Here is a 20,380-nt window from a genome sequence, read left to right as displayed (position 1 = left end):
GTCCAGTGGAGCAATTGAGGCTACATTGTTGAATGTTCTTAAGGTAAAGATAGAAAATTTTTTGAAGGGTAAAGGAGTTGAGGGTTATATTGAGAGGATGTGAAAGTGGAGCTGAAAGCCATAAAAGTATCAGCCATGATCTTGTTGAATGGCGAAGTGGTCTCGAAGAGCCAGATGGCCTACTCCTGCTCCTATTTCTTATATTCTTATGTACTATTCATTCTCCCAGGTTGACCTCTACCCATTCTTTTGTCTGCCCAACTGTGTTTCTCTCTCTCTCTCTCTCTATGCTCCATCTCCATCTATCTTTCCCCCTCCCCCACCTCTTCTCTTGCATATATCCCAATCTTTTCTTAGCTACAGTCAATTCTGAAGAAGGGTCACAGGACCCAAAACATTAATTATGCTTTCTTTTCACAACTGCTGCCTGACATGCTGAGTTTTTCCAGCAATTTCTGACTTGGTTACTGATTTCCAGTATCCTGCAGCTCTTCACTCTTTTCTGTTTCCCCCTCTGTGCTAGACTTCTGGTTGAGTTTGCTTGGTATGCTTGACACCTTCCAGGACAAAGCACTCCACTTAGAATCATAGAGATGTACAGCATGGAAACAGACCCTTCAGTCTAACTTGTCCATGCCAATCAGATTTCCTACATTAATTTAGTCCCATTTGGCCCTTGTCCCTCGAAACCCTTCCTGTTCATATACCCATCCAGAGACCTTTTAAATGTTGTAATTATACCAGCCTCCACCACTTTCTCCATGCATGCACCATCCTCTGCATGAAAAGATTGTCCCTTTTAAGTGTTTCCCCTCTCACCTTAAACCTATGCCGTCTAGTTTTGAACTCTCCTACCCTATGGAAAAGACCTTGACTATTCACCCCATCCATGCCTGCCATGATTTTATATATTTCTATAAGGTCACCCCTCAGCCTCCAAAGCGCCAGGGAAACTAGCCCCAACCTATTTAGCCTCTCCCTACAGCTCAAGCTCTTTAACACTGGCAACCTTCCTGTAAATCTTTTCTGAACCCTTTCAAGTTTCACAACATTTTTCGTATAGCAGTGAGACCAGAATTGAATGTGTTATTATAAAAGTGGCCTAATTAATGTCCTTTACAGCCACAACATAACGTCCCAACTCCTATACTCAATGCATTTTATCGGCATCCCATCTGCCACCTTCAATATTTACTCCCTTCACTACTCCCTTTCAGTTAGGCTGGAAGCTAAAAGCTAGTAAGGACAGAGTCATCATCTCTCGGTTGTTGCCGGTGCCAAGTGACAGTGAGGCAAGGACTAGGGAGAGAGTGCAGTTGAACACGTGGCTGTAAGGATGGTGTAGGAGGGAGGGCTTCAGGTATTTGGACAATTGGACTGCATTCTGGGGAAGGTGGGACCTGTACAAGCAGGACGGGTTGCACCTGAACCAGAAGGGCACCAATATTCTGGGAGGTAGGTTTGCTAGCATTCTTCGGGGGGGGGGGTTTAAACTAATTTGGCAGGGGCGTGGGACCCGGACTTGTAGTCCAGCAAGTAGGTTAGCTGTTTTTCAGGATGTCCAAGAATGTAGGGAGGCTGTGGAGAAGGTAGCACTGACAGGGAATACTTGCGGACACAGAGATGAGTTCAAGTGTGTATACTTCAACGCAAGAAGTATCAGAAATAAGGTGGGTGAACTTAAGGCATGCATCGGTATTTGGGACTACGATGTTGTGGCCAGCACAGAAACGTGGATAGAAGAGGGACAGGAATGGTTGTTGGAGGTTCCTGGTTACAGATGTTTCAGTAAGATTAGGGAGGGTGGTAAAAAACGAGGGGGTGTGGCGTTGCTAATTAGAAATGGTATTATGGTTGCAGAAAGGCAATTCGAGGGGGATCTGCCTTTGGAAGTAGTATGGGCTGAAGTCAGAAATAGGAAAGGAGCAGTCACCTTGTTGGGTGTTTACTATAGGCCCCCCAATGGCAGCAGAGATGTGGAGAAACAGATTGGGAAACAGATTTTGGAAAGGTGCAGAAGCCACAGTGTAGTAGTCATGGGCGATTTCAACTTCCCAAATATTGATTGGAAGCTCTTTAGATCAAGTAGATTGGACGGGGTGGTGTTTGTGCAGTGTGTCCAGAAAGCTTTTCTAACTTTGTATGTAGATTGTCCGATCAGAGGGGAGGCCATATTGGATTTGGTAGTTGGTAACGAACTGGGACAGGTGATGGGCTTGTTAGTGGGTGAGCATTTTGGTGATGGTAACAACAATTCTGTGACTTTCACTTTGCTTACGGAGAGATATAGGTGCGTGCAACAGGGTAGGTTTTACAATTGGGGGAAGGGTAAATACAATGCTGCAAGACAGGATCTGAGGAGCATAAGTTGGGAGCATAGGTTGTCAGGGAAGGATGTCGTTGAAATGTAGAACTTTTTCAACGAACAGATACGACGTGTTCTTGATATGTATGTACCTGTCAGGCAGGAAAGAGATGGTTATGTGAGGGAACCTTGGTTGACGAGGGAGGTTGAATGTCTAGTAAACAGGAAGAAGGAGGCTTACATAAGCTTGAGGAAACAAAGTTCAGACAGAGCGTTGGAGGGATACAGGATAGCCAGGAGGGAGCTGACGGAAGGGAATAGGAGAGCTAAGAGAGGGCATGAAAAATCTTTGTCGGATAGATCAAGGATAACCCCAAGGCCTTTTATGCATATGTGAGAAACATAAGAATGACGAGAACGAGGTTAGGTCCAATCAAGGACAGTGGGAGACTGTATTGAGTCAGAAGAGATAGGAGAGGTCTTGAATGAGTACTTTTCTTCAGTATTTACAAATGAGAGGGACTGTATTGTTGAAGAGGAGAGTATGAAACGGACTGGTAAGCTAGAGGAGAAACTTGTTAGGAAGGAAGATGTGTTGGGCATTTTGAAAAACTTGAGGATAGACAAGTCCCCCGGGCCTGACGGGATATATCCTAGGATTATATGGGAAACAAGAGAGGAAATTGCAGAGCCATTGGCAATGATCTTTTCATCTTCACTGTCAATGGGGGTGGTACCAGGGGACTGGAGAGTGGCGAATGTTGTGGCCCTGTTCAAAAAAGGGAATAGGGATAACCCCGGGAATTACAGGCCAGTTAATCTTACTTTGGTGGTAGGCAAAGTAATGGAAAGGGTACTGATGGATAGGATTTATGAGTATCTGGAAAGACACTGCTTGATTAGGGACAGCCAGCACAGATTTGTGAGGGGTAGGTCTTACCTTACAAATCTTATTGAATTCTTTGAGGAGGTGACCAAGCATGTGGATGAGGGTAGAGCGGTGGATGTAGTGTACATGGATTTTAGTAAGGCATTTGATAAGGTCCCCCATGGTAGGCTTATGCGGAAAGTCAGGAGGCATGGGATAGTGGGAAATCTGGCCAGTTGGATAGAGAACTGGCTAACTGGTCGAAGTCAGAGAGTGGTGGTAGATGGTAAATATTCAGCCTGGAGCACAGTTACAAGTGGAGTTCCACAGGGATCAGTTCTGGGTCCTCTGCTGTTTGTAATTTTTATTAATGACTTGGAAGAGGGAGTCGAAGGGTGGGTCAGTAAATTTGCAGACGATACGAAGATTGGTGGAGTTGTGGATCGTGAAGAGGGCTGTTGTCGGCTGCAAAGGGACTTAGATATGATACAGAACTGGGCTGAGGAATGGCAGATGGAGTTCAACCCTGTCAAGTGTGAGGTTGTCCATTTTGGAAGGACAAATAAGAATGCGGAATACAGGGTTAACAGTAGGGTTCTTAGTAAGGTGGAGGAGCAGAGGGATCTTGGGGTTGATGTTCATAGCTCTTTGAAAGTTGCCACTCAGGTGGATAGAGCTTGTAAGAAAGCCTATGGTGTATTAGCATTCATTAGCAGAGGGATTGAATTCTAGAGTTGTGAGGTGATGTTGCAGCTGTACAGGACCTTGGTGAGGCCACATTTGGAGTACTGTGTGCAGTTCTGGTCACCTCACTTTAGGAAAGATGTGGAAACTTTGCAGAGGGTGCAGAGGAGATTTACCAGGATGTTGCCTGGAATGGATAGGTTGAGAGTGCTCGGCCTTTTCTCATTGGAACGGCGAAGGATGAGGGGTGACTTGTTAGAGGTTTCTAAGATAATCAGGGGAATAGATAGAGTAGACAGTCAGAGACTTTTTCCCCCGGATACAACAGAGTGTTACAAGGGGACATAAATTTAAGGTGAAGGGTAGAAGGTATAGGGGGGATGTCAGGGGTAGGTTCTTTATCCAGAGAGTGATGGGGGCATGGAATGCGCTGCCTGTGGGAGTGGCAGAGTCAGAATCATTGGTGACCTTTAAGCGGCAATTGGATAGGTACATGGATCGGTGCTTAAACTAGGACAAATATTCGGCGCAACATCGTGGGCTGAAGGGCCTGTTTTGTGCTGTATTGTTCCATGTTCTATGTTCTATGATGCAAAGCACTACAAGATGCACTGCAGTAACTCACTGAGGCTCCTCTAACAGTACCTTCCAAACCCACAAATTTTACTCCTGGAAGAAAAAGAGTAGTGGACACATGGAACAGTACCACGTGGAAGCTCCCCTCCAAACTAAATACCGCCCAGAATTGGAATTATATCGCAATCCTTTACTATAGTTAGTTCAGAAAGAGAGCATAGGATAACAGAAAAGAAGTAAACCATGTCACCCATCTGCTCTGCCATTCAATGAGATCATGGCTGATCTGATCATCCTCAACTCCATATTTCGACCTTTTCCCCATATGCCTTGATTCCCTGACTGATGAAAAATCTGTCTATCTCAACCTAGAATATATTTAACAATCCAGCCTCTAAAACCTTCTGGCAGAAAATATTTCCACAGAATGACTACAGTTTGGGAGAAACAATTCCTCCTCATCTCTGTCCTAAATAAGTAACGCCTTGCTCTGAAATTATGTTCTCTGGTCCCAGACATCCCCACAAGGGGAGATAACCTTGCAGCATCTTCCATGCAAACCTCCCGACAAATCTTGAGTGTGATGCTGGAAAAGCACAGCAGGTCAGGCAGCATCCGAGGAGCAGGAGAATCGATGTTTCGGGCATAGGCCTTTCATCAGGAATGAGGCTTGTGGGTTGGGGTTGAGAGATAAATAGGAGGGGGGTGGAGTTTGAGGGAGGTAACTGGGAAAGTGATAGGTGGAAGAAGGTGAGGGAGAAGGGATAGGTCAGAGGGGGCAGTGATGGATGGGTTTGGAGAGTAGTGCCGAGTTGAAGGTTTGGGACTGGGAATAAAGGGGGGGTAGGAGAAATGAGGAAGTTGTTGAAATCCACATTTATCCCGCATGGTTGCAGGGTCCCAAAGCGGAATATGAAGCATTCCTCCTCCAGGCGTCGGGTGGTAACGGTTTGGCAGTGGAGGAAACCCAGGACCTGCATATCCTTATCGGAGTGGGAGGGGGAGTTGAAGTATTCAGCCATGTGGCGATGGAGTTGGTGTGTCCAGGTGTCCCAGAGGTGTTCTCTGAAACTATCCACAAGAAGGCATCCTGCCTCCCCGATATAGAGGAGACCACAGCAGGTGCAATAGATGCAGTAGATGACATTAGTAGAGGTGCAGGTGAATTTCTGACAGATGTGGAAGGATCCCTTGGGGCCTTGGACGGAAGTAAGGGGAGTGGTGTGGGCACAAGTTTTGCACTTCCTGCCGTGGCAGGGAAAGATGCCAGGAGTTAGATGTGGGCTGGTGGTGGATGTGTCCTGATGAGGGAATTGTGGAGGGAATGGCCTTTTTGGAATGTTGATGGGGTGGGGAGGGAAATATATCTCTGATGGTGGGGTCCTTTTGGAGGTGGAATTAGTGGCAGAGGATGAAATGTTTTATGCGGAGGTTGGTGGGGTGGAAGGTGAAGACCAGTGGGGTTCTGTCTTTGTTGCACTGGGAGAGGTGGGATTCAAGGGCGGTGGTGCGTGAAGTGGAGGAGATATACCAGAGGGCCTCGTCAACCACATGGGAAGGGAAGTTGAGATCGTGGAAGAATGTTTCTGGAAGATCCGAGGAAACCTTGAAGTTTGTTTAGCTTATGTTTAGTGCATCTCCTCCATTCATGCACTATCGCCCTTGAACCCCACCCCTCCCAATGCAACGATAATCTCTGCAAATTTGGAATCAATCTGTTGAACCTTCTCTGGACTGCTTTAAATATGGGAATGAAAACTATTCACCAAATTCCAGATATGGCAGTTCTACAGCCTTGACCACTTTGGAGACTGCCATTTACAGCACTTCTGCTGATATAGACATTTTCTCCCTGGATGAATGTTCATACTGCATGATTGCTTATGGATAATTCTGATTTTCTGTATTACTGAATTCTTGTCGCTAAGCAACAGCTATTTCATTTGTTCTCTTCTACTCTAATGAACTGAACAGTTTCTAATGAACTGAACTATCCACTTCAAGGGTTTTAAAAACTTCATTTAAATACACATAAACAAAACAAATCCCTGGATATTTCTACATCATTCACTGAGCACATCTGAAATGAAATTAAAAACCATGTTTTGCCCATTCTTAATATTCACAATATAGAAATACAAACAAACTTAAAGTTATAGGTCTTCTTCCAGGTTACAGTACAAATTCAGAAAAAAATATTACATATGAACCTTCATCACAATAATAAGTTTATACAGGTACCATAATGGGAAAAGAGTAACTAAAATTAGCCTCAGTCCTCCAAAGAGTAAGATTGAAGAATTGATGTTGGAAAACAGGGAAATGACAGACATTAAACAGGTAGTTTGTGTTAATCCTCACTGTCGGAGATTTAGAAAACTTCCCAAAGTCACTTCAAAATTAAGAGGTGAATGGAACTTCAACTATCACCATGACCAGAGTCAAGGACTTGGGTGTACTGTTAGACCCAAAGGCTGACAAGTCCCCAGGAACAGATGGTTTGCGTCCTAGGGGCTTGAAGTGGCTGCAAAAATAGAAGATGTACTGGTTATAATCTTCCAACATTCCTTAGATTCTGGAAAGTATCAGTGTATTGGAAATGGCAAACATAATATTTTTATTAAAGAAAGGAGAGAAACTAAAAGCATGACATTATAGGCCAATTAGTCTAATGTCTGTCATATAGAAATTGCTCGAATAAATTAAGTAAGTTCTAGCATAATACTAATGAAATCATAATCTAATCAGTCAGAGTCAACATTGTTCGGTGAAAAAAAGTCATATTTAACCAATTCATTACAATCTTTGAATAAGTTAACAACTGAGGTGCATGAGAGGGAACCCATCGATGTGGGTTTCTTGGATTTACAAAAGACATTTGTTAATGTGTCACAACAATGGCTATAACGTAAGAGAACATGGCATGGGGTTAATGTAGTAGTATGGATAAGATGTCAGCTATCAGGAGCATAGAGGCATAGAGTCATAGAGATGTACAGCATGGAAATAGGCCCATCCATGCCGACCAGATATCCCAACCCAATCTAGTCACACCTGCCAGCACCCGGCCCATATCCCTCCAAACCCTTCCTATTCATGTACCCATCCAAATGCCTCTTAAATGTTGCAATTGTACCAGCTTCCACCACTTCCTCTGGCAGCTCATTCCATACATGTACCACCCTCTCGTTCTGGATTCCCCGACCCCAGGGAAAAGACTTTGTCTATTTATCCTATCCATGCCCCTCATAATTTTGTAAACCTCTATAAGGTCACCACTCAGCCTCCGATGCTCCAGGGAAAACAGCCCCAGCCTGTTCAGCCTTTCCCTATAGCTCAAATCCTCCAACCCTGGCAACATCCTTGTAGATCTTTTCTGAACCCTTTCAAGTTTCACAACATCTTTCCGATAGGAAGGAGACCAGAATTGCACGCAATATTCCAACAGTGGCCTAACCAATGTCCTGTACAGCCGCAACATGACCTCCCAACTCCTGAACTCTGACCAATAAAGGAAAGCATACCAAACGGCTTCCTCACTATCCTATCTACCTGCAACTCCACTTTCAAGGAGCTTTAAACCTGCACTTCAAGGTCTCTTTGTTCAGCAACACTGCCTAGGACCTTACCATTTAGTGTATAAGTCCTTCTAAGATTTGGTTTCCCAAAATGCAGCACATCACATTTATCTGAATTAAACTCCATCTGCCACTTCTTAGCCCATTGGCCCATCTGGTCAAGATCCTGTTGTAATCAGAGGTAACCTTCTTCACTGTCCACTACTCCTCCAATTTTGGTGTCATAGATTCATAGAGTCATAGAGATGTACAGCATGGAAACAAACCCTTCCTATTCATATACTCATCCAAATGCCTCTTAAATGTTGCAATTGTACCAGCCTCCACCACTTCCTCTGGCAGCTCATTCCATACACATACCACTCTCTGCATGAAAAAGTTGCCCCTTAGGTCTCTTTTATATCTTTCCCCTCTCACCCTAAAACTATGGCCTCTAGTTCTGGACTCCCCAACCCCAGGGAAAAGACTTTGTCTATTTATTCTATCCATGCCCCTCATAATTTTGTAAACCTCTATAAGGTCACCCCTCAGCCTCTGATGCTCCAGAGAAAACAGCCCCAGCCTGTTCAGCCTCTCCCTGTAGCTCAGATTCTCCAACCCTGGCAACATCTTTGTAAATCTTTTCTGAACCCTTTCAAGTTTCACAACATCTTTCCAATTGGAAGGAGACCAGAACTGCACGCAATATTCCAACAGCGGCCTAACCAATGTCCCGCACAGCCGCAACATGACCTCCCAACTCCTGTACTCAATACTCTGACCAATAAAGGAAAGCATACCAAACACCTATCCTATCATCTGCGACTCCACTTTCAAGGAGCTATGAACCTGCACTCCAAAGTCTCTTTGTTCAGCAACACTCCCTAGGACCTTACCATTAAGTGTATCAGTCCTGCTAAGATTTGCTTTCCAAAAATGCAGCACCTCGCATTTATCTGAATTAAACTCCAAACTTACTAACTGTACCTCTTATGCTCGCATCCAAATCATTTATGTAAATGACAAAAAGTAGAGGACCCAGCACTGATCCTTGTGGCACTCCACTGGTCACAGGCCTCCAGTCTGAAAAACAACCCTCCACCACCAGCCTCTGTCTTCTACCTTTGAGCCAGTTCTGTATCCAAATGGCTAGTTCTTCCTGTACTTCATGAGATCTAACTTTGCTAATCAGTCTCCCATGGGGAACCTTGTCGAACGCCTTCCTGAAGTCCATATAGATCACATCTACTGCTCTGCCCTCGTCAATCCTCTTTGTTACTTCTTCAAAAACTCAATCAAGTTTGTGAGACATGATTTCCCATGCAGAAAGTCACGCTGACTATTCCTCATCAGTCCTTGCCTTTCCAATACATGTACATCCTGTCCCTCAGGATTCCCTCCAACAGCTTGCCCACCACTGACGTCAGGCTCACTGGTCTATAGTTCCCTGGCTTGTCCATACCACCTTTCTTAAACAGTGGCACCACGTTAGCCATCCTCCAGTTTTCCGGCACCTCACCTGTGACTATCGATGATACAAATATCTCAGCAAGAGGCCCAGCAATCACTTCTCTAGCTTCCCACAGAGTTCTAGGGTACACCTGATTAGGTCCTGGGGATTTATCCACCTTTACCTGTTTCAAGACATCCAGCACTTCTGTAATATAAACATTTTGCAAGATGTCACCATCTATTTCCCTGCAGTCTATGTCTTCCATATCCTTTTCCACAGTAAATACTGATGCAAAATACTCATTTAGTATCTCTCCCATTTTCTGCGGCTCCACACAAAGGCAGCCTTGCTGATCTTTGAGCCTCCCTAGTCACTCTTTTGTCTTTAATGTATTTGTAAAAACTCTTTGGATTCTCAAATGGATAAATGGTTCTCTTTTGTGTTGGCAAGTTACATCTACTGAAGTGCTGCATGGATCATTTCTGGGGCTTCAACTATATATAATCTATATCACTGACTTGGATAAAGAAACCAAAATGCAAAAGTAGGGAATGCAGCTGTACAAGAACTTGATGGGATCATAGTCAGTAAACTGTGTATAGCTTTGGCCTTCTTATTCTAAAAATGATGTAATTGTGTTAGAAACTGTTCAAAGAAGTTTCAAACAACTCATTCCAGGGACGAATGGGTTATCTTATGCAGAAAGATTGGAATGATAGTGCCTATATCCATAGGCACTCTTAATGAATCATATGCGGTCCTGAGGGCACTTGAGGAGAATATCAGATGGATGTTTCTTCTATGGGGGAGATTAAAAACTAGGGAACACAGTATAAGTGTATGAGGTCTCCGTTTGGTACAGAGATTAGTTTTTTTTCTTTTAGGGGGTCATTAGCATGTGAAATTGTCTTCACCAGGAGGCAATGGAGATGAAATCAATGAAATCATACAAGGCAGAGTTAGATTAATTTTTGATAGCAAAAGGAGCCAAGATAGGAACATGGCTCAGTCCTCAATTAAGTCAGCCATAATCTTAAGAATACAGAGCAAACTTGAGGGGCTGAATGGGCCACTCTTGCTCCTAAATCCGATATTTTCAAGTCTTTCACAAAGCTGTAAAGATTTTAGGTTTCCAATCCCACCATTTTGTGATTAATTGTACGCATCTGTTCAGATTTCACCAACACTACAACTAGTCTTGGAGCTATACATAATTGCGTAAATTAGATGGATAAGAAAAAATACATATCATTTTAGATTCATGGTGGCCAACACTATATCTATCCTGAACTGTATCAGAGGTACTAAGCCTATTACCTGATATCAGAAAATCTATCTTGGTGATTTTATGCATGTTTCCTTGCCAAATATCCTATGTGATCATGGTCATATTTAGGAACTGCCTCTCCATGTCTTGCCAGAAGTATTGTTCACTGGCTGGAGCAGTGGCCTTTAAAATTAGCTTTCAACTGTCAAAACTCTTACTTTTAAAAATCCCTCCCACAGCTGGTAATTGAATGGTAGAAGATGAAAAGTCCCATTTTCAACTTAAGACAAGTGGCAAGGGAAAAAAAGACAATAAGAAGAGAAAACTAAGAAAGAAAGCATGTGCAGAGTGATTATAGTTTTATTTTCATGCAAATATATTCATGTTGGTACTTGTCTCTGTAAGTTACAGTTCATATTCTTTTGATAAAGCTATTGAAGATATTCCCCTGAGGTGGTTGGCTGCCTAAGGGTGAAAGGTAGAATTGTTACTTAAGTTTTACAATGCACAATAACATTAGTAGACAAATAAAATAATTGCCAAAGTAAGATTATTTCATTGTATGTTCCTACCTTACTAAAAAAATGAAATGACTAAATGCAAATGAATACTTTAATCATTGATAATTCATGTGGAATGCAAATTACCTTAAATACCCTGATAAAAAAAGGCATATATATATAGTTTATGTACAGAAAACAAATAAAGTGAAGCCAATATTGAAGATGATGTGCTAGATTGAATCAATAGATCATAATCTAAATTCCATAATAGGGTGTATTAAATTTGTCTCTACAGACACAAATCTCACTGACAAGAGATCAGTTACATGTCTCAACCATACCATTCTCCATTTGTGTATTTCAGCTCTATAAGGAGAGGCTATCTAGCGGGGAAGGGTCACTGGACCCAAAATATTAACTCTGCTCTCTCTCCATAGACCCTGCTGAGTTCCTCCAGCAACTTCTGTTTTTGTACAGCCTAGCAGGAGTTCTGTTCTGAATTAGTGGGGGAAGATACAAGCTCCCTTTCGAGCATTTTGTGAAATTCAGCACACCATTTCAGTACACTGAAACATTAACATCTTCTCCAACAGGTAACTAAGACAAGGATTTTTATGGATGTAGATTTGTTCGCTGAGCTGGAAGGTTCATTTCCAGATGTTTCATCATTCTACTAGGTAACATCTTTCGTGGGCCTCTGGAACCTTCCAGCTAAGCGAGCAAACCTACATCCAGAACCTCAACCTAAGCTACAAATCTTCTCAAAACTCACAAGGACTTTTATTTTAATCTTGATGGAACACTGATCATTTAGGGAACAAAAAATATGAAAGACATTAAGCAGATGACATGTAGTTATTGTTGATCAAGGAAGTGATAAATAAGAACCTGAAACTGCCCAGGAGGCTTCATCAATTTGCTCAGTTGTTTCTGTGATATTATAGATAATGATGTCACAGTCCAGAAGATACTCCAATAGCTGTTCCCTTGAATTAAACTGAAAAACGAAGGGAAAAATAAACAATTTTTTCACAGATGTCCACATAAAATGATTCCAGCTATGAACATAATTTTACCTTTCTAAAAAGATATCCTATAAAGTGTGTTAGATGTCAACTTTTTAAACCCTATTTATAATTTATGTCTAAAGGGAAATGTGATTATTTTGGGTGCATATACTTACAGTTTACTTTTGAAATATTTTCTGCATTACTGAACAGTATTTTGAAATTGTGTTAATGGAAATTTAAATACTTTTTTTTGCACCTCCAGGCATGTACACATTGACAACTCAATTCAATTTTCTTCATTCTTCACTTCAAATCTCATTAATCACTGTAGTCAAATCTAGTCCTGTCTTCACATAGTGTCTACACATACAAACTTTTCAACAGATGGCCCTGGAATAGAAACCAAGATAGACATCTTCTTTTCTAAGCACAGAGACATGAAAGTGAGTTGGAGTAAGCGGAACTGACTAATTTAGGGAATATTTGTTCTTAGTTAATCATGAGATGTGAGCGTCATTGCTGGGCCAGTGTTATTTCCCTATTGAACCTCAAATAAAAAAAACAGAAAATGCTTGTGATGCTGAGCAGTTCGTCCCATGGAGGACAACATCATTAACATCCCATCGCAATTCATTACAAATGGGAAAATGTTAGATCATTGATAATGAAAACAGATAGAGGCATTTGGTCAGCTTTCCAGTGCATTGGTTAGAAAACGTTCTGCAGGGAACACAGGACATACAACAGATTAAAATTAAAAGAGCAAAGAATACTAGTAGAGACATTTATAGAAGATTCTGAGGATGACATGGTGAGGGAAAGAGAACTAACGAAGGTTGGCAAGGAAAGGCATGACATTGCAAGTAACAGGTCACCCTAGCCCAATGTAATCTAATGACAGGAATGCCAATGAGGAAACCTTTGTAAAGACAAGATTGGAGAAATCCCTCTTATACAATTGACGAGGTTAACTCTAAATAAATAGAGTAGAGAAGAACAGCAGCTGGAGAACAGGTAAGGCAAAGAGGACAAAAGAGTGCTGTCAAAAATCAACAACAGAATGTGAATGATACCTAATGAGTGATCTAAGTCAAAAATAGGGAACTCGGTTAAACTTTAATGTAGCTGCATTAACATTGAAACTGGGTGTCTTCCTTAGTCTTACTGCACTAGTTCTCATGAAGGCTGTTTTTCGGACATTAACCTATGGGTTTCTTCCAGAAGAACATAAGAACGTATAAGAATATAAGAAATAGGAGCAGGAGTAGGCCATCTGGCCCCTTGAGGTTGCTCCACCATTCAATAACATCATGGCTGATCTTTCTCGTGGACTCAGCTCCACCTACCCGCCTGCTCAGCATAACCCTTAATTCCTTTACTGTTCAAAAATCTATCCATCTTTACCTTGAAAACATTCAACAAGGTAGCCTCAACTGCTTCACTGGGCATGGAATTACACAGATTCAGAATCCTTTGGGAGAAGAAGCTCCTCCTCAGCTCAGTCCTAAATCTGCACCCCCTTAATCTGAGACTATGTACCCTAGTTCTAGTTTCACCCACTAATAGAAACAAACTCCCTGCTTCTACTTTATCTATTCCCTTTATAATTTTATATGTTTCTATAAGATCACCCCTCACATTTACCAACATTGTCGTCCATTCGCCAAATCCTTGCCCACTCACTTAACCTATCTATATCCGTCTGCAGATGTTTAGTGTCCTCTGCACATTCGAAAGGGGAAAGTGAGATGCTGGAGATCAGAGTCGCAGAGTGCGGTGCTGGAAAAGCACAGGCGGTCAGGCTGCATCCAAGGATCAGGAGAATCAACTTTCAAGCATAAGGTCTTCATCCTGATGAAGAACTTATGCTCGAAACATCAATTCTCCTATTCCTCGGATGCTGCCTGACCAACTGTGCTTTTCCAGCACCGCACTCCTCAACTCTGCACATTCCAAAGTCTGGTTAGCTTTTGTAATTTTTTTTGCTTGCCTTTGTGTATTGAGATGAGTTGCTTTATCCATCTGCTTTGCTGTATACCAAGCAGGCAGTGACCTGGCAAGAAACCATATACGCTTATGTCTGCCGAACTATAAAAACTCTAGCTCAGTTTTAAGACATAAATTCTGTTTTAAGAGAAACTTTTAAAATAATAATTCTATCAACATTTTTTTATTTCATAAAGTGAATTTGGGGACTCACAGAGAAGATTTCAAAAGCAAAATCAGGCTTCTGGGCATCAGGGTTTCTCTGCGTTCCCACCACCTTATATGTCCCTTTGGCCACTGGAATACTTTGGACTGAATCACTCTCTTCCTCAATTTGTTCTTCCTCTAGTGGTGCCTCCAACGATGCTCCAACCACACAGTTAGATAGGTACTAGAAATGAATCAGGTATCAGAAGTTGATCTTTGAATTCATAGAACCATACAGTAGTGCACCAAAGAAGTAGATTATTCAGCTCATCAAGGCTTCAGCCGTTCACATGAAGCGCAAGTCCAATGTTCCTGCTCCTTCTCCTATGCTCCTTCAAATATTTATTGAATTCCCTTCTGAAAGTTAGTATTGAATCGTTACCCTTTTATACAGTGCATTCTGAATCCTGAACACTTGCTGCATTAGATAAAGATTTTCCTCATAATAAATCCAGTTCTTTTGGCAATCATCTGAAATCTGTGCCCTGTTGATTTCAGTCCTTCAGCTATTAGAAGTAATTTCACTTTATTTACACTATGTAAATTCATCATCATTATCTCTTTTAAATTTTCTCTTTACTTTCCATGCTCTAAGGAGAACAACCCCAACTTTTTCAATCTATATGTAACACTGAAATGTTTCATACCTGAACCCATTCTAGAAAATCTCTTCTGTCACTTCTGGAAAGCCGAGAAATCCTTCTTAAAGTGTGCTGCCCAGGATAGGACAACTTGCAACAAATGGAGCGGAACTAGTACTTTATATAGTTTACCATAGGAAATGTGACAAATTGAAATTTGCTAATGGAATCTATATAAGATTTAAAAGGTATTTCTGCACAGTTCTCCTAAGCAATTATTAACTTCCAGCACTGGCAGTCACAGTAAATGTCAATTAGACAGATGTTTCATTATGGAAGTGTATAAAAGAGGAACTTTTAAACTCTGAAACCTATACAGAAGCATTTAACTGCTGCCAAAGAGTAGTAAAACTACTAGTATCAAATTAACCACCTGTTATACACCCCACCCAATTTTCAGCTGCTCTCATACAACCAACTTTATGCCCTCTTCAAAATACCTGCTCCTTGTTTTCCTGGACACAGAAACTAATCTTGCCAAACTGTAGTCCTTTTCCTTAGGAAAATTAAAAGTCAGGAGGTCAACTCATTGATATAATCAAGTCAAATTAAAATCTGCTTCAACTATCTAGAGACTGTTTATCAAACATATTCTTAAATGTGTTTCTATTTTGCTTATTCTTAAAGACATAATGCAGGAACAGCTGTGAAAAATGTTTGAGGAGTAGTGCAGTAAATGAACATGAAGTTAACAAATCAAAAGCTAGGCACAGATAAGGAGCACCATTCATAGAGTCATAGACCTGTACAGCATGGAAACAGACCCTTCCGTACATGCAATCAGATATGCTCAATTAGTCTTGCCCCATTTGCCAGTACTTGGCCCATATCCCTCTCAACTGTCCTATTCATATACCCACCCAGATGCCTTTTAAATGTTGTAATTGCACGAGACTTCATCACTTTCCCTGGCAGTTCATTCCATACACACACCATCCTCTGCATGAAAAGGTTGCCCTTAGGTCCATTTAAAAATTTTCCCCTCTCACCTTAAACCTATGCCCTCTACTTCTGGACTCCCCACCCCAGGGAAAAAACTTTGTCTATTTACCCTATCCATGTCTTTCATGATTTCATAAACCTTTATAGAGTCACCTGTCATCTTCCCCAGGGAAAAAAGCTCCAGCCTATTCAGTCTGTCCCTGTAGCTCTCCCCATAGCTCAAACCCAGGATTCTGGGTAATCCAAGATGGAGGACGGGAAAAAATTGTGACTGTAACAGCTGCTCCTTTTTTGAGATATTTTAAGTGTTGGAGCTGATTTCCTTCGAATTCTAGATGCAGTAATTACTATTTTAAAAGCTGTTGCGTTGTTTTTGAATTTTGGGGGGAAAAGATCAAAACAACAGCACTTTGTAAAGGAGGGAGAGACAAAGGCAGAAATCACATGGGCAGTGATTGAAACGGAGAATTCATATCATGTTATTTCATCTGTCAAGGAAGGCAATACATGTTTCCCAGATACAATCCAAATGTTTCTCAAACAGATTTGAATTGCCACCACTGCCCTAGCCTCTGTATTAATTTAATGTAAAACTTTCCCAAACATCAGCCCCAAATTTATCTTAGAATTTAGGAATACAGTAGGAGTAGGCCATCTGGCCCTTTGAGCCTGCTCCAACTATACTACTTCTGTAGTTTCAGGTTAAATTATCTTTTCATTCACCCTTTCTATATTTTACACATTGCACAGTTGCTGCTATTACAAAGTGAAGCTCTGATTTTCTCAAGTATTTTCACCCAGTTATTCTCAATCTATTAAATGAAAAGAGGAGCAGCAGTTGGATCTTTGGCCCCTCAAGCATGCTCCACTATTCAATACAATCGTGGCTGATCAGATCATGACTTTAACTCCACTTTTATTTATTCCCATAACCCTTGATTCTCTTGTAGTTCAAACATTTGTCTATTTCAGCCTTGAATCTATTCAATGCCACAGCCCACACTGCTCTCGAGGTTAGAAAATGCCACAGATTAACATCCTTCTGAGAGAAAATCCTTTTCAAGACAGTCTTATGGGAGACCCTTATTTAGTAACTATGTCCCTAATTTTAGATTCACATATGGGAAAATATGCACCTGTTCTTCCGTCCATCACCTTGAATTTGTGCCCTTTGGTTATCAACACTCCTGCCACTTCAAACACTTTTCCTTATTTACTCTGTTCCAAATTTCCATGATTTTGAATGCTTTATTCATTTTTACAAACAAGTCTGCTTTCAAGAAAATGGCTCCAGTTTTGCCATGTACCTGAAACCTCACACCCCTGTTCCTGGGGTAAATCTAATTAATCTCCTCCGCCTCCACTCAAATGTTGATTCCCACAGTATTTTTACAAAAAACAGACATTGCTGATTCCTCCAACAATTTCTGTTTTGTTTCAGATTTCCAGCATGTACAGTTGTGTTTTGCTCACGATATTTTAACTGACGGGATCAATTCATTACTTCAGCGCTTCTCAGTCTCCAGGCTCTTTTGAAAAAAAATTTCTTTCTTTCACTGACAACAATTTGTGGCGTTGTGCCACGGGGAATTGGAAAGATTTTAATGTGATTTGGCAAATGGAGCACGATATTCCAGGTGCAAGAACAACAATGCAAAGAAGAGTAATTCCGTGCTTCCCAAAGGTTTTCCCACTGTGGCCTCAATTTGAAGCTTGAAAATTATTGTGACTCTTCAGTCAGATGTGAGGTCTATGAAAGAAGGTACCTGCCTATTAGTGCAGGAACACAGTAGCTATAACTTGGTCTCAGCTGCACAGCAACTTCCTCCAAGTTCACAACCCCATTTGTAAAACCCTGGATCAGATCAGATTGTCTCATGGAGCTTGTGGCTGGGGAGCATGTTAGTTTCTATGTTATTGATCAAGCCAGTTTTCTTGTTTTTCCTGTGCTTTTGCTGATCTAAGATGGTGGCTGAGTAGAGGGTCCTGAGCCTGGAGGTAGCCCACTTCTCTTTTCTATTTTTTGACTCATTTCTCACTGTTTTTCTTCTTTTTATTTGCCTCTAGTGAAGAGCTTGGTCATGGTAACAGCATTGGCAATAATGGCATTGGCGGTGTGTAAGCCTACTGCCATCTCATGGTTGCTGCAGCACAGGCAAGTTTGGCTTCCCCACAGCATTTGCATCCAGGTTGCAGAAGAGGCAGGTTTGGGCCCAATATACAACCAGGCAGCATCAGCAAGGTGGGCCTGGAGTGGACTCTTGGCAGTGGTGGTGGAGTCAAGTTTGGTCCAGTATGGGACCCAGCAGCATTGGCAAGTGACTGCATTGGCGAGGTCCATCTCATGGTGGTGGCGGCATCAATGGAGGCAAGATGGTGCTGAAGAATGGCAACTCTTGTTCCAGTGTGGTGAGCAGACTAAGCTGGCCACCGGTATTGGAATGGGATGTACAAAGTTAAAAATCAAATAGTGGGTGGCAAAGTGGCTTGGTGGTTAGCACTGCAGCCTCACAGCACCAGGGTCCCAGATTCAATTCCAGCCTCGGGTGACTATCTGTGTGGAATTTGCACATTCTCTCCAGGACTGTGTGGGTTTCCTCTGGTTTCCTCCCACAGTCACAAAGATGTGCAGGCCAGGTGAATTGGCCATGCTAAATTGTCCATAGTACTAGGTGCATTAGTCAGAGGGAAATGGGTCTGGGTGTGTTACTCTTCGGAGGGTCGGTGGGGACTGGTTGGGCCAAAGGGCCTGTTTCCACACTGTAGGCAATCTAATCTAATCAAACACCAGATTACAGTCTAACAGGTTTATTTGGAAGTACTAGCTTTCGGAGTGCTGTTCCTTCATCAGGTGGTTGTCACCCGAAAGCTAGTGCTTCCAAATAAACCTGTTGGACTATAACCTGTTGTTATGTGATTTTTAACTTTATAAAGTTGAACTTTTTTTCTTGATTCTTCTGCCTTTACATTGTATTTTGGTTTATTTTTCTGTGTTTTACAATAGCACTGAACAGTGGCAACACGACACAATACTTTTCACTGTATTTTGTAACAAAACAATGTGACAATAAAGAAATCAAAAATTCTAATCAGTTTATACAAGTTACCACTGCAATTCTCAGCAATACTGAGGAGTTTCAACGTACTTGAAAATACTGTCAAGCTTTATCAGCAAGTACAACAATTAGAGAAACAGATGGAGGATACCAGTTATAGGTCCAATAAAAGAAAACTCAGAAAAAAGATGACGGCAAAGCAAGAAGCCAAATCCATATATTCTGATGATGAAAACAACAGATGGCCTCCTGACTCTGTAAACATTTTGCCTAACAGCTAACAGTTAGGAACTCAACTGCGGGGGTAACCTAACCTTTGCCTGGCAAATACAATGCATTCAGAGTGTCCTGTGTTCAGACATCACTAGCTGGGGTCACCTCAAATCAAAGTTGTTGGCTATAATTCTGCCGAAGGTGTGGACACTGTTGGATACTATATTACAAAACCTTCTGGAATTTTCCCAACCAAACTTGCGTACACAAGTGTGTGTACAAAGAATCATTTACGTGTGCACTCACACATACATGTACACCAGATAAACTTCCCTACACAAGCACCTTGGCTTACACACCCATACACTTACCAACATATATTTATAATGAACACAGAGATGTATCCCTGAATACACACACTTAAAACCCAACATGTATGCTTATACCCCTCACAACACACTCATACCCTCTAACCACATTTACCCTCACAACATATAACATCTTGTTATCCATACCCCTCACTCAGTGTCCCTTCCCAAACACTTACTCATCATGTCCACACATACAGGCACCTCTAACACACATGCTTATCTCTCAACGATACACAATTACTTAATGCCCCCAATACCAAATGCACAGTCTTTGTCCAAACACACAATATACACTCCATCCCTCTCTTTGTTTTGTACTTAAGCTATTTTTCTAATCAACTTGTTCAGAGATGTTTTTACACACCTCCAGAGCAGATGGGACTTGAACCCAGGCCTCTGTTCTGGGTTCAGGGTAGGGGCACTGCTACCAAACCACACGAGAGCCTTGACACACTGACTCATCTCCTCCAACTCAGATGCTTAACCCCTAAATAAAACATTAACCATACACATACCCGCTACACAGACCCCTCAGGGATACGCACGATGAATCTCCAAAAACTCTTACCCTTCCCCTGCCATATAAAAACCCCCCACCACCCCAGTAATGCCCCTCAGTAACTAATTTCGGATCTCACTAACTTTGCCTGTGTGGCTCCCGACGCACGAGTCCAAGTGGTTGAGGAAGATCCGTTTGCTGCGGACTTTGCCAGGTGAAACCTCACTGTCCTCCTCGGCCAT

At 41.9% G+C, this 20,380-nt stretch overlaps 1 protein-coding gene across 4 annotated transcripts in view; it reads right to left on the bottom strand.

Annotated features, from left to right (window-relative positions):
* Positions 1-20,380, bottom strand: part of ak7b (adenylate kinase 7b) — an 87,887-nt gene extending 67,507 nt beyond the window's left edge. For all 4 annotated transcript variants that reach the window (XM_060828576.1, XM_060828577.1, XM_060828579.1 and 1 more), the window contains exons 1-3: positions 20,282-20,380; positions 14,424-14,600; positions 12,102-12,210 (exon numbers count right to left, since the gene is read on the bottom strand). In XM_060828576.1, the coding sequence (XP_060684559.1) occupies positions 12,102-12,210; positions 14,424-14,600; positions 20,282-20,380 (385 nt within the window). The remainder of the gene's footprint in view (positions 1-12,101; positions 12,211-14,423; positions 14,601-20,281) is intronic.

This window comes from Hemiscyllium ocellatum, chromosome 8, assembly GCF_020745735.1.
Source record: "Hemiscyllium ocellatum isolate sHemOce1 chromosome 8, sHemOce1.pat.X.cur, whole genome shotgun sequence".
In the NCBI taxonomy this organism is placed as follows: Eukaryota; Metazoa; Chordata; class Chondrichthyes; order Orectolobiformes; family Hemiscylliidae; genus Hemiscyllium; species Hemiscyllium ocellatum.
The sequence above is the reverse complement of the archived record's forward strand: the minus strand, read 5'-3'. Positions and strand labels throughout refer to the sequence as shown.